The sequence below is a fragment of the Aquarana catesbeiana genome, linkage group LG07 (genome assembly GCF_042186555.1).
Source record: "Aquarana catesbeiana isolate 2022-GZ linkage group LG07, ASM4218655v1, whole genome shotgun sequence".
In the NCBI taxonomy this organism is placed as follows: domain Eukaryota; kingdom Metazoa; phylum Chordata; class Amphibia; order Anura; family Ranidae; genus Aquarana; species Aquarana catesbeiana.
The window spans coordinates 132,379,030-132,394,370 of NC_133330.1; the positions used below are offsets into that span (position 1 = coordinate 132,379,030).

The 15,341-nt window shown below is 45.5% G+C and overlaps 1 protein-coding gene across 14 annotated transcripts in view; it reads left to right on the forward strand.

Annotated features, from left to right (window-relative positions):
* NOL8 (nucleolar protein 8) overlaps positions 1-15,341 on the forward strand; it is a 602,139-nt gene that overhangs the window by 379,908 nt on the left and 206,890 nt on the right. For 12 of the 14 annotated variants that reach the window (XR_012235284.1, XM_073592676.1, XM_073592685.1 and 9 more), the window contains one exon: positions 8,732-8,855. The exons of the other annotated variants lie outside the window; for them this stretch is intronic. Coding sequence is in view for 11 of the 12 variants with exons in the window: in XM_073592676.1 (XP_073448777.1) it covers positions 8,732-8,855 (124 nt within the window). In the remaining variant the exon portion in view is untranslated. The remainder of the gene's footprint in view (positions 1-8,731; positions 8,856-15,341) is intronic. 14 annotated transcript variants of the gene reach the window in all.

A 15,341-nucleotide genomic window follows, 5' to 3' on the forward strand; every position in this document is an offset into this window, starting at 1 on the left:
GGCGGCGGACGGGAGAGGTTTTCTTACAATAGAGCCGCTTCCAGATGTGATAACACCGCCGCCGCTGGGCCAGTCAGGATAGATCCACCTGCCTGAAGGTGAGTATTTCACTTACTTACATTGAATTGTCAATGATTTACATATTTATTTATGGTTGATACACATTTACAGGTTTAGCGCATTATTCTAACGTTTCTAATTTCTAGTAAATGTTTGATGAATGTGAAATTCACTGCTTTAAAAATATGCCCCTAAGAGATTTAGATGTTTTAATTATTTAAACTGCAATTGCATACATTGATTATAATGTTTGTAGCCAGGTTTAAAAGAGTGTGTTAATGAATACAGCATATTTTGTTAATTACTATATACAATATTTGTAATACAGATGTCTACTTACAGTACGTAAAACAGTTAATTAACCTTTGCAACATTATGTTGCATAACAGTCACTGTGATTTAACCAGTTGCCGACCACCGCACACCGATGTATGTCGGCACAATGGCACGGGCAGGCAAAAGGGCTGTACGTCCCTGCCTGCCCATGGGCGGGGGGTCCGATTGGACCCCCCCGCGCCTGCGGTGGTCGGATTAGCGTCAGGAGCGATACGAGCTGAGGGGGAGGCCACTGATTCCTGGCCACCCCCTCACGATCGCTCCTGGCAAATGACAATCTTCCTCCGCTGCTGTGATGTAAACAGCGGCAGAGGAAGTGATGTCATCGCTCCTCGTGAAGCCTTTTCGTTCCGGCTTCCGAGGAGAGAAGACATCAAGTTAGTGCACCAAACACTACACGAACAGTAGAACACTCTAGGCACACTTTTCACCCCCGATCACCCCCTGTGACAGTGACACCAATAGCAGGTTTTTTTTTTACTGATTATTGCATTGGTGTCATTTTTGACAGTTATAAGTGGTAGGGCAGTTAGTGGTAGGCCCCTTTAGGTCTAGGGTACCCCCCTAATAAAGTTATAACCCCTTGATCACCCCCGGTCATCAGTGTCACTAAGCGACCGTTTATCTGATTGCTGTATTAGTGTCACAGGTGGGGCTTTTAAGGCAGGTAAGCATTTAGGTTCGCCGTCAGGTACCTCCATATACTACCTAGTAAAGGTTTTAACCCCCTGATTGCCCCCTAGTTAACCCTTTCACCAGTGATCACCGTATAACTGTTACGGGTGACGCTGGTTAGTTCGGTTTTTTATAGTGTCAGGGCACCCGCCGTTTATTACCTAATAAAGGTTTAACCCCCTGATTGCCTGGCGGGTGATATAAGTTAGGTTTTAGGATCAGATAGGGTCTGCTTCACCCCAGGCAGCATCAGGTTAGTGCCAGTATCGCTAACATCCATGCACGCAGCATACACCTCCCTTAGTGGTATAGTATCTGAACGGATCAATATCTGATCCGATCAGATCTATAGTAGCGTCCCCAGCAGTTTAGGGTTCCCAAAAAAGCAGTGTTAGCGGGATCAGCCCAGATACCTGCTAGCACCTGCATTTTGCCCCTCCGCCCAGCCCACCCAAGTGCAGTATCGATCGATCACTGTCACTTACAAAACACTAAACACATAACTGCAGCGTTCGCAGAGTCAGGCCCGATTCCTGCGATCACTAACAGTTTTTTGGTAGCATTTTGATACAGTCGCTAACAGGAGCTTTTTTACCTGTGAGTCTCACTACTGTACCACTAAATTTAGAGCCCAAAATGGCAAATTGAAGGTACAGTAGTGAAGAGGCCTACACATTTCTGAGCATGATGGTGAAGAGGAAGTCACTCATCTGTCAGATTCAGACTCAGAATATGAACCTGTAGACAGCAGTGGCTCCATGACAGATAGCTCTGATGACAGAGTTGTGGTCCCTGCCAAGGTCAGGCATACCAGACCCCAATCTTCTGTTGAGGTGCAAGAACCGCAGGGCTCTCGTATGGAGCAGAGAAGTACTAGCGCCGCTATTCCTTCTGGTGAACTGGCAAGTACCAGCGGCCAGTACACCCTGGTTGTACATCCGGCACTGCAGTAACACTTGGTGACGTGGCGAGTCCCATAAGTGCAGTTCAAGCTGTTGAGGTGGCAAGCAAAAGTAGTGTCCTGCTGCCACCAAGAAGACAAAGACAAGCCCATAGTGCCCTTCCTGCTGCATTTGCCAATCCTAATTGGGAACCCAGCACTTCTGCAGCACCCGTACTTCCCCCATTCACTGGCCTACCCGGCATTCGGGTAGAAACAGTTGATTTTACGTCACTTGATTTTTATTCGCTGTTTTTCACCGAAGATCTCTATAGATCTTTTGTGGAACAAAGCAATTTGTACGCTGGTCAACACATCGCCACTATTCCCCAGTCCTCTCTTGCCAGAGATTGGAAACCAATTACGGTTTCCGAATGTAAGAGCTTTCTGGGCCTATCCCCCCCTCATGGGCATAACTAAAAAGAGTGAGTTGCGGTCATATTGGTCCTCTGACCCAATTCACCATATGCCCGTGTTCTCTGCTTCCATGGCCAGGGCACGATACGAGCAGATCTTGCGGTTCATGCACTTCAACAATGAACTCTGTCGTCCTCATGGAGACCCTGGATACGATTGGCTCTACAAAATTTGGCCCCTCGTAAACCACTTCAACCAACGTTTTGCAGACTTGTTTACTCCCCATCAAGTTGTCTGCGTTGAAGGGTCCCTGATTAAGTTTTCTGGCCGCTTGTCATTCAGACAGTATCTTCCCAGCAATCGTTCCAGATACGGGATCAAGATGTATAAGCTCTGTGACAGGGCCACAGGCTATACATGTAGTTTTATGGTTTACGAGGGAAGAGATAGTCACGTAGAGTCGACAAACTGCCCTGACTACATAGGAAGCGTTGACAAGATTGTGTGGGACTTGGTGTCACCCTTCTTCGGAAAGGGGTACCACTAGTATGTGGACAATTATTACACAAGCGTGCCACATATTAGTCACTTGTTTGATCATCAGATTGGAGCATGTAGCACCGTGCGATCTAATCGCTGGGGCTTTCCCCAGTGGCTTGTAGATTCCCATCTTAGGCTGGGGGAGCGAGCCTACTTGAAGTGTAATAACTTGCTCGCTATGAAGTGGAGGGATAATAAGAATGTTTTCGTTCTTACCTCCCTTCATGCAGACATGACTGTCTGAAATACTAGGGCGACTGGTGTTGTAGAGAAACCCCTCTGTGTCCACGAATATAACCAAAATATAGGAGGGGTGGACCTCAACGACCATTTTTGGCACCATACCTAGTTGCCCATAAGGCCAGACGCTGGTATAAAAAAGTGTCTGTATACTTATTTCAATTGGCTTTGCTGAACGCTCATGTGCTATACAGGGCTTCAGGACGGACTGGATCCTTCCTTAAATTCCAGGAAGAGATCGTCAGAGCCCTTCTGTTTCCAGACGGTGCTCCACCTCACCTTCCCCAACCAAATGCAGTAAGCCGGCTGCATGAGAGACATTTTCCTTATGTCTTACCGAGTTCCCCTACCCAATGAGCCCCCCAAAGAAAATGTTGTGTCTGTAGAAAGCGCAGATATAGTCGTGACCTCTATTATTGTCCCTCCTGTCCTGACAATCCTGGTCTTTGCATTGGTGAATGTTTTGAGCCATACACTTGTTGAGTTTTAGCGTAGGGTACAGAATTGCACAGACTAGGTACACTTTCACAGGGTCTCCCAAGATGCCATCACATTTTGAGAGACCCGAACCTGGAACCGGTTACAGTTACAAAAGTTAGTTACAAAAAAGTGTAAAAAAAAAAAAGTGAAAAAAAAATTTTCACAAAAAAAATAAAAGAAAAAAACAAAAATAGTTTTATTGTTCTCTCTCTCTCTATTCTCTCTCTGTTGTTCTGCTCTTTTTTACTGTATTCTATTCTGCAATGTTTTATTGTTATGTTTTATCATGTTTGCTTTTCAGATATGTAATTTTTTAATACTTTACTGTTTACTGTGTTTTATTGTTAACCATTTTTTGGTTTTCAGGTATGCCATTCAGCTGCTGCGCGGACTTATTTATCTTGACAGCAACAGCGTTTGCTCCCACGTTACATAAAGCCGTGACTCCAGCGCTGACGGAGTTGATTTCACCACCACAGTTCAAAAAAAGAGCATATATGCTGAAGCATGGGGGCAGCAGGGGCGTAGGAGCGATTTGCTCCTACCTTTTGTGGGTGGATGCCCCCATGCTAAGGCATATATATATTTTAGGCACAGGTTGCGTTAAAAAATGTTTTTTTTTTTTTTTTTACTATGTTTTTTTTTTTGTATTTGCTTTGCAGGTATGGTAAGTCTTACTGTTATACTGTAATGTTACTTTGTTTTATTGTTAACCATCATTTGCTTAGCAGGTATGCCATTCAGTTGCAGCGCAGATTTATTTATCTTGACAGCAACAGCGTTTGCTCCCATGATACATAAAGCCGTGACTCCCGCGCTGTAGGGGGTGATTTCACCACCACAGTTGAAAAAAAAAAAGAGCATATATGCCGAAGCATGGGGGCAGAGAGGCGTAAGAGCGATTTGCGCCTAACTTTTGGGGCGGATGCTCCCATGCTTCGGCATATATAAATGGTGCATGTATGCCCATCATTAGAAGTGGGTGGATGAAGGGAGGTATTCTAATGGTGGGCATACCCACCGATCAATCTCCTCTTTTTTTCGTTCAGCCCACAGGCTGCATGAAAAAAAAATTACATTATATGCCCAACAAGGACCAGCAACGTACTAGTATGTTGCTGGACTTTGAGTGGTTATACCAGAATGATGCCTGCAGGTTTAGTTATCATCTTGGGGTATCATTCTTTTCAGCCAGCGGTCGGCTTTCATGTAAAAGCAATCCTAGCGGCTAATTACAAGCAGTGGGAGGGAATGTACCCCCCCCCACCACCACCACCACCACCGTCTTCCATGGTTTTCTCTGGCTCTCCTGTCCCAATAACCCGAGAATGCAGCCTGTGATTCGGCCAGCTGACCATAGAGCTGATCAGAGACCAAAATGGCTCTAATCATCTCTATGGCCTAAGAAAGCGGAAGCTACAAGCATTTGAGGACTTAGATTTCGCCGGATGTAAACAGCGCCATTGGGAAATTGGGAAAGCATTTTATCACACCGATTTTGGTGTGGTCAGATGCTTTGAGGGCAGAGGAGAGATCTAGGGTCTAATGGACCCCAATTTTTTTCAAAAAAGAGTACCTGTCACTACCAATTGCTTATCATAGGGGATATTTACATTCCCTGAGGTAGCAATATAAATATATAAATATAAAAAAAAAAAAAAAGGAAAGTAACAGTTTAAAAATAAGATTAAAAAGCAAAAATAATAAAAAAAAAAGCACCCCTGTCCCCCCCTGCTCTCGCACAAAGGCGAACGCAAGTGTCGGTCTGGCGTCAAATGTAAACCGCAATTGCACCATGCATGTGAGGTATCACCGCGAAGGTCAGGTCGAGGGCAGTAATTTTAGCAGTAGACCTCCTCTGTAAATCTAAAGTGGTAACCTGTAAAGGCTTTTGAAGATATATGTAGTTTGTCGCCACTGCACGTTTGTGCGCAATTTTAAAGCATGTCATGTTTGGTGTCCATGTAGTCGGCCTAAGATCATCTTTTTTAAGTTATCAAACATTTGGGCAATATAGTGTGTTTTAGTGCATGAAAATTAAAAAAAGTGTGTTTTTTTCCCAAAAAATTAGTTTGAAAAATCGCTGCGCAAATACTGTGTGAAAAAAAATGAAACACCCACCATTTTGATCTGTAGGGCCTTTGCTTTAAAAAAACATATAATGTTTGGGGGTTCAAAGTAATTTTCTTGCAAAAAAAAATATTTTTTCATGTAAAGAAAAGGGCTTTGTCTTCAAGTGGTTAGAAGAGTGGGACATAAGCTTCTAAATGTTGTGCATAAAATGCCAGGACAGTTCAAACCCCCCCCCCCCCCCCCAAATGACCCCATTTTGGAAAGTAGACACCCCAAGCTATTTGCTGAGAGGCATGTCGAGTCCATGGAATATTTTATATTGTGACACAAGTTGCGGGAAAGGGACAATTTTTTTTTTTTTTTGCACAAAGCTGTCACTAAATGATATATTGCTCAAACGTGCCATGGGCATATGTGAAATTACACCCCAAAATACATTCTATTGCTTCTCCTGAGTACAGGGATACCACATGTGTGAGACTTTTTGGGAGCCTAGCCACGTACGGGAGCCTGAAAACCAAGCACCACCTTCAGGGTTTCTAAGGGTGTAAATTTTTGATTTCACTCATCACTGTCTATCACAGTTTCGGAGGCCATGGTATGTCCAGATGGCACAACCCCTCCAAATGACCCCGTTTTGGAAAGTAGACACCCCAAGCTATTTGCTGAGAGGTATGGTGAGTATTTTGCAGACCTCGCTTTTTGTCAGTTTTGAAAATTGAAAAAAGAAAAAAAAAAGAAAAAATTTTTCTTTTCTTTCTTCATTTTCAAAAACAAATGAGATCTGCAAAATACTCACCATAACAAATTGGGTTCAGAGAGGCTTGATTTAACATGTAACTATATATGTAATAATGTACCATAAAGATGTGATTGCTTTTCAACCCCTAAACAGCCTACAAAATCAAAGTTGTCCCAAACAGAGAGGGGATATTCTTTGTTCACCACAGTTCTCAGTGAACTACTAGTGCTCCATTGAGTGCCCTTCTCCACCGCCCCCATCCCTCCTCCTTCCCATCCATTCATCCCCCCCCCCCTTCCATTTACCCTCCATTCCCCCGTTATCCCTGGCTCGAGCCGCCCCCTGGGGGATTGATGTCAGTTTGCAATCACATTCAGCAATTGCTGAACACTCCACATTGTAGTTGGTTGAGCAGACATCAATTTCTTTGACGTCCGGACGTCTTTTGTTTGTCCTTTGTTACATGTTGTAGTGTCCCCCCAGTCTGTGTCTGCATTGACTGACCCCGTGAGGCCAGTCAATTTTTTATACCCAGGGCAGTATAGTTATTGGTCTATACTCTTTTATCTACATGTAACATATTTTTGTACCAAAATAAATATTTTTTGATATCACATTTACACTACGTGTTACCTTTCAATGAGCCCCATCTTTTCTTGGTTCCCTCTCTGTTTGGGACAACTTTTTGATTTTGTAAAATACTCACCATGCCTCTTAGCAAATAGCTTGGGGTGTCTACTTTCCAAAATGGGGTTTGTGCCATCTTGGCATTTTATGGCCTTCGAAACTGTGATAGGTAGTGAGGAGTGAAATCAAAAATGTACGCCCTTAGAAATCCTGAAGGCGATGATTGATTTTTGGGGCCCCGTACACAGCTAGGCTCCCCAAAAGTCCCACACGTGATATCCCCATACTCGGGAGAAGCAGCAGAATGTATTTTGGAGTGTAATTGCACATATGCTCATGGCATGTTTGAGCAATATATCATTTAGTGACAACTTTTGCAAAAAAAAAAAAAAAAAAAGTTTGTAATTTTCCCGCAACTTGTGGCAAAATATATTCCATGGACTCCACATGCCTCTCAGCAAATAGCTTGGGGTGTCTACTTTCCAAAATGGGGTCATTGGGGGGGGGGGGGGGGTATTGTGCCATCTGGGCATTTTATGGCCTTCAAAACTGTGATAGGTAGTAAGGAGTGAAATCAAAAATTTACGACCCTAGAAATCCTGAAGGCGGCCCCGTACGTGGCTAGGCTCCCAAAAAGTCCCACACATGTGGTATCCCCGTACTCAGGAGAAGCAGCAGAATGTATTTTGGGGTGCAATTCCACATATGGCCTGTGTGAGCAATATATCATTTAGTGACAACTTTTTGTAAAATATATATTTTTTTTTTTTTTTTGTCATTATTCAATCACTTGGGACAAAAAAAAAAAAAATATTCAATGGGCTCAACATGCCTCTCAGCAGTTTCCTTGGGGTATATATAAGCAAAAAGTGCAGCGCTAGAAATATCTATCATGTAATGGTGAACGTGAAAATATGAAATAAACATTCAATTGGTGAAAAAATAGAAATGTAATCAAATGTCCTTATGTGAAATATGGAACAGCAAATAAAAAAAAAAGTCAGTGTAAGAAAAAATGGTGAAGGGATGTCTCCTCAAGTTGAAAGGCAATAATAAACACTGGAAGATAGGTAGATATTCAGATGAAAGTAAATGGGTACTCTTACCGAATCCGTAGGACGCATATACCTTATAGCAGTGCGTCAGAAAGGCATAAGGAGAATCTCCCTTAATGTCCGACCGGACGGTATCTTGTGGGCCGCGGGCACCGATGAAGGGTAATGGTCACAGGCAGGAACTGGATGACAGCCACTTGCAATCCCCGTTTTCAGGAGGAGATGGTGATTCAGCATAAAAAGCATGAAAAAGGGGAACTGTCTCCATGTGCTCATCTCCTTTTTAGAGACAGTTCCCCTTTTTCTTTTTCCGTTTATAGCGCAAAAAATAAACGCAGAGGTGATCAAATACATTCAAAAGAAAGCTCTATTTGTGGGAGAAACAGGATGCAAATTTCGTTTGGGTACAACATTGCATGACCGCGCAATTAGCAGTTAAAGTGACGCAGTTCCAAATTGTAAAAAGTGCTCTTGTCAGGAAGGGGGTAAAACCTTCCAGGGCTGAAGTGGTTAAATCAGATACAAAATGATTAAATCAGGATAGACCGGAAAAAGAACTATTAGACAAAAAATTGTAAACTGCAAGTGCTGCTAATATCTTTACAGAGCCCTACAAGACTAAGACAATCAAACCAGCTAAAGTGGCATGGCAGGAAGATCCCAGATTCCAGGACAGCAGCTCTGAAGAAGACGATGAGGAGACAACTGTAGCTATAGAAAACAAGACAAGGTGATGGCTAAAAAAATGTTTTACCAGAGTCCTGGTAAAAGGACTTGAAAAAGTCACATACATGGCAGATCTGTCCATACATTATTCTTGATGTTCTGATTGTCAACATACAAAATAAGATACCTCATGCACACTGACTCTTAACATTTTTTGTATGCTGAGGCCTGATGTTCCTGACGCTTTCTGGCACCCAGGGAGTTGCACATGTCACTAGTGCATGTGAATGGCTGTACTCGGGTAAATGCCTATGCAGAAGCTATTGGTGTTTTATTGGCCAGACAGTTTGCAAGGGTTGCCTGTATACTCTGAAGGCTCTCCTTTTAACTTTTAATACTTGGTCTGTTTGCTATTCAGCAGCTGGGCACTATTTGTGCCCAAATCTCATTCCAAACTTTTTGATGTTTTTCTTTCTCTGGGATTGGTGATGCAGTGAACAGCGGAGTGTGTGCAGTGACTCTTGCTTTCCAGCCATATAGCGAGCCTTCCACGCACCATGCCAGAGCTTTTGGAGGAGTGAGCTAGTGGCCAACAGTGCCATTCAGTGGCCATCACGTGTCTACGTGCCGCTCCATTTGCTGCACCTGACCGTCGTCAATTACTGCACCCTTAACTAAAGTGATGGAGAGGGAAGCCACCCTAATGCATGGCAGAGCAGGATGCCCATCTGGATGGAAAACGTAGAAAACGAAAAGTACTCATCCATAAGGGGAAGAGCTAGCATCACCCCCCTGCTGCAGCTATACTCATGGTAAAGTGTCCTGTGCTGTCAGCTTCCTAAGGTGATGCTGTAATGTAAAATATTTCTGTGAGTATGTTTGGGGGTTTTGGGTAGTTTTTAAAAGAAAGCACCCTTTTTTAATCTTCGAATCAGAACCTATTTTGCACTTGTGCAATGTTGAGTTTAGCACAGGAAACATTTCTTTCCTGTCAGGCTCCATGGCAGCATACATGTGGGTTATCCCCGTCTCCATAACTACCCTATAGGACACCTCTCACATAAATCTTTGCTCTGGACTACCTGCCATGTTCTTTTTTTGTCCTCCTCCGTAGGACCATGTAGTTGGTTCTCCTACCTGAAGACCCCTCTACGATCAGGATCGGCCGAGCGACATAGTGTCTCGTCCCTCCGATAAGCCTTGTCTGTTAAGCAGGGTATGGAGTGTATGAGCAGTGTAGCGCTGAACAAATGGAAGCATGTCCGTCTGTCTGACGTGAGTACGCTGGCCTGTTTACCTTATTGTTGCGGGTGGCCATTATCTGCCTTTTGAAGTCCGCTGTGTGTATGGATTGACTTCGGCCTAATCGATCATAGGTGGAGGTAAGATTTACGTCGCCTTCATGGAAGTAGTGTTTGTATTTGTTTTTATTGTCTTACCTCTTGTGCCTGTGTCTATAGTTTTTCCTTCCTGCTGTTTGCCCTGTGCATGGCGGCTGGTTCGTTTGCGTACCAGCCGCCGCTCTTTCTATTCCGGGTGCCACTGTTCGCTCTGCACACACGCGGTCCCGAAAAAGAAAGCGAGGCCTGGTCACGCATGCACACGAGCCTTTTCGGGCCTTGCGCTGCTGTGACGTCACACGGCGCCACTTTTAAAAATGGGGGAAGCCTGCAGAGCCTCGGGAATGATGGTGGGCTTGTGCAGCAACTTCCTGGGCATCTGTTACGGCTTCCCCAGGTAGGTACAACTGTTTAAGGGTTTGGTTATTCCCTTTCTGGCGTCTAACCTTTTGATTTCCCACCTGCAGTGTTTGCCTAGTAGCAATGGACCCTTCACTGCCTCCTGGTGGCCAGCCCCCTTGCAGCAGGTATGGATGTGGGACATTTGTTTGTTTCCGTTGTTCTGCCTGCAGGGGGGGGGGGGGGGGGGAGAGTGGGGTACAGGGCGTCAGCGGTAATATATGCTTTCTCTTTTCTTTCTTCTCTCCACAGCCCTTCTAGGTCTTATCCACAGCACAGTTCCCTCAGAAGGAGCGGGTATTCTATATCGCACCACCGGCACTCTTCTTCTGGTTCCAGGCACCACGGGTCTTCCTCTAAATCCAGGCACCGCAGTAGAGATTTTTCCCACCCCCCCTCATCTCATCCCAGTAAGGGGCGGAGAAGTCATTTTGGGGTTGTGGGGCCCCGGTCCCTGCCAGCAAGTCTCTCTGTGACCGCTGTTTCTCCAAAGCAGCCAACGAGAGCGAGGGTACAGACCAGCACCTTGAATCATTAGTCAAACAGGTCATGAGAATATCTCTGCAGGAGAGCTAACAAACCTTGTGAACCCCAACTGGAGCCCCTCGGCTCTCCATCAGGAGAGGGGCAGGTCCACGAAACGTGGGAATCTTCCCAACCTAGCCATCCATCAGTTCCTGCCTCGGATAGCGAGTCGGAAGCAGAAGATCAGGAGATGGGCTTTGAATACGCCCTGGTTCCCTCTTTGGTGAGGGCTGTTAAGGATGCTCTAAATTGGGAAGATCCTATAACCTCCCCTCATAAGCAGAGGAAATTTTTCAAGCAGCTCAACAAGGAGCGTCAATATTTTCCCTTCCTCACTGAAGTCGGTGACATTATCTCTGATGAATGGGGTAAAACAGACAAAGCGTTCTATGCAGTCTAAAATGCAAAAACTGTATCCCTTCAAGGAAGAAGAGGTTAAACATCTTGAGTCGGCCCCCTTGATGGACGCAGCACTAATGAGACTCATTAGGTATGTGACACTTCCTCTGGAAGATACGGTCTCCAAGGATTCCTTGGAGAGACGTATTGATTCTGATCTGAAGCAGATTTACTTAACAGCGGCCATTGCCTGTAAACCAGTTCTGGCCTTAGCTGCAGTCTCAAAAGCTTTGGAATCATGGTCGGACAACGTGGACGAGTCCCTCAGAGGCATCTCCAGTGAAGTGTCCAAAAACTCGCCTATTCAAGAAGTTAGACTGGCATCCGCCTTTCTGGGGGAGGCTTCTATTGACGTCATCCACCTGGTGTCCCAGGTTATGTTGGCAGCGGTCACAGCCCATCGTGCCTTATGGCTCCGTCCCTGGTTGGCGGATCCGGCTTCTAAGCAAGCTTGGTGCCGAATACCTTTTGAGGGTACATCTCTTTTCGGCAACAAGCTTGACAGTGCCATAACCCGGGCCACGGGTGGCAAGTCGGGGTTCCTCCCTCAGGATAGGCGTTTACAGAACCAGAGGCGTTCTTTTCCGAGAACACAAAACACAGATCGCTCAAAGGAAGCGCACAGTTACAGGCCTGGCCGGAAATTTTCAAGGTCTTGGAAGAACAGGCAGTCCTCTTTTAAACCCACAAAGGGTGGGTCCTCTGGCAACCAGGACTCCACTAAGTCTTTTTGAGATTGGGGCAGCTCAGGCATGTCAGTTGGGGGTACGTCTGCTCCGCTTTTGGCACGTCTGGGCGGTCTCAATCCAGGACTTTTGGACCGTCAAAACAGTCTCCGCAGGTCACACCTGGGTCTTCAACAGCACCCCCAGGCTCAGATTTATGCCTACAACTCTTTCAGGTTCAGAAGAAAAAAAGCAGATCCTGTTAGCTTATGTAAGCTCTTTATTGGAACAAGGTGCAGCCTTTCCTGTTCCAGATGGCGAACGAGGCAAGGGGATGTATTCTCCTCTGTTCATGGTACAGAAAAAACGGCACATGGAGACCAGTCAATGGACCTGACACATCTCAACCACTTCATTCGAAAAGAAAAATTCAAGATTGAGTCCTTACTAATAATCCAACAGTCGGTTCACCAAGGAGACTGGTTGGTTTCAATCGATCTGAAAGACGCCTACTTTCACGATCCAGTGGCTGCGGACTTCCAACAGTTTCTTCGCTTTGCAGTAGACAATCAGCACTTACAATTTACCTGCTAAAAACATCTCCTCGTGTTTTCTTTAAGGTTCTGTTGGGCGTGGTGGCACTGGTCCGGGTCAAAGGGGTAGTCTTCATCACTATCTGGACGATCTCCTTCTCCTAGCTCAGACAAGAATCAACTTATAGAGCACAGGAGTCTGGTCATCTCCACTCTTCAAGAGTTCGGTTGGCTCCTGAATCTGGAGAAAAGTCACCTGGAACCCACACAGTTGTGCTCTCCAACACGGTGGAGGGCACTATCTCTTTGCCGAGGAGAAGATTGAGGTAATCCGAGACAGAATCCGTTTAGCTCTCGCTTCGGCTCATCTGTCCGCTCTCTAGGGTTTAAAAGTGATTGGCACCATGGCAGCAACCTTTCCCATGGGGAAGTGGGCTCAGTGGCATACACGGCCCTTCCAGAAAGGTTTCCTACAACAATGGAATTTCCAACAGCAAGAGTCAGCGCATCCACCTTACTCCAGTTATGAAGGGGTCTCTCCCTTGGTGGCTCCAGGGGAAAAAATTTTTGAAATTGTCACTCAGTTCCATCACGTGGATCACGGTAACCTCAGATGCCAGCAACCGGGCTGGGATGCTCATTGCCTATCTGAAGTAGCACAAGACAGATTGATTCCTCCTCCTCCAGGGATTGTGTCCAACATCCTGGAACTACGGGCTGGCCTTTCAGGCACTTTTAGCATTCCATCATCTAACGAAAAACTCTTCAGTGATGCTCAGGTTGGACAATACGACTGCAGGGGCCTACATAAGGAAACAAGGTGGAACCCGCTGCTGGTCCCTGCTAAGTGGAGGTGGAGCCAATCATGAACTGGGCTCAGAAGAACTTGTCCAACATCTCGGCTGTCTATATCCCTGGGATCCAGAATGTACAGGTGGACTTCCTCTCCTTTCAAATGAACGACGACGAGAGGTCGCTTCACAGAGATGTTCGAGTGGCTTCTGACCCTGGGAGTGTCTCCGGAAGTGGATCTCTTTGCATCCCCATGCAATTGCACTTGACCAAATACTACTCGAGGTTCCAGGATCCTCAGGCATATGGGACCGTGCTCCCACGGACCAGTGGAGGTTCAGTGTGGCCTACACCTTTTCCTCCGATACCGCTAAAACTACAGTTTCTCCGCAGACTTAGAACAGAGAAAGTGAAAGTCATAGCAGTAATTCCTTTCTGGCCCAACAGGCCATGGTTTCCTCTCCTATCACTCCTCAGTTATCGAGACTGTTCCCCTGCCTCACAGACCGGATCTACTGTCCCAAGGCACAACTCTGCACCCCTGTCCTCCTCATCTGAACCTCAGGGTTTGGTTCTTGAGAGGGGAACCTCCAGAAGAAGCTATGCCGACCCTCCTTAATGCCAGAAGGAAAAGCACCAATAGGGTCTATGAATGCATCTGGACCAGGTTCACAGATCATCTAGGCCTAATCCTTGCAGCGCTCCGGCAGTTCAGGATATCCTTAGCTTTCTACAGTCAGTTCTAGACCTGTCCCTAGCAGTAAGCTTACCTCGGGTTTAAGTATCGGCCATCTCGGCATTCACAGAAGTTTCATGGGCTAATCATTCTCTTGTTCGCCAGTTCTTCAAGGTTAGACCTCAAAGGAAGCTGAGGTTTCCCAAGTGGACCTTCCTCTTGTCCTGGATTTCCTGGTCTTTGCTCGGATCAGATCCTGACAAACCTTTATAAGTGAAGGATCTTACACTCACCTGGTGGCGGTTACTTCAGCTAAAAGAGTATCTGAAATCAGAAACCTGGGTTCAAAGGAGCCTTTTCTAACTTTTTTTTCCCAGATAGAGCAGTATTAATTCCTATGCTGGATTAAACCCTAAAGTAACTTAATTTTTTCACGCAAATAAAGAAATTGTATCTGGAAATCACGGCATCCTTTAGACAAACAGATTCTCTTTTTCATTCTTCTGAACGGGAAAAATAAAGGAATGCGGGCTTCGGTCAGATCTACTGCGTCTTGGATCGTTCATACCATTCAAAGAGCTTATGTTGCAAAAGCCTTGGCTCCTCCAGAGGCAGTGACTGGACACTCGACTAGGAATGTCTCAACCTCTTGGGCAGCTTCTGGACATGTCGCTTCTGAAGTAATCTGTAGAGAGGCTTCCTGGTCATCTATCAACACATTTGTGTCTCACTACTGTGTTGAACCAGCTGCTTTGTCATCCTTTAATTTTGGTTTGCAAGTACTGTCGGTTGACGGTGTTAAATAAATTTGTTTTCATGTTCAAGCATTTGCCAACCTGGGTGTGTGTTGCTAGTTCTTTCCCACGCGTATTCTGCCATGTTGCCTGTCAGGAAAACGGAAAATTTCCTATCAAATGCTTACCGTTATTTTCCTTTCCTGATAGGCTCTATGGCAGCAGGAGTCCCTCCCAATGCTTGGAGTAGGCTAGTTATGGAACGTGGCTGGTAGTCCAGAGCAAAGATTTATGGGAGAGGTGTCCTATAGGGTAGTTATGGAGGCGGGGCTAACCCACACGTATGCTGCCATGGAGCCCATCAGGAAAGGAAAATTACAGTATTTGATAGTAAATTTTCCTTTATCTTTTGCATTACACACAGGTCTCAATCAAAACTGTCTGCGTAGGCAGCCGTTTTTAAAACCTCTTTTCCTTGAGTACTCAT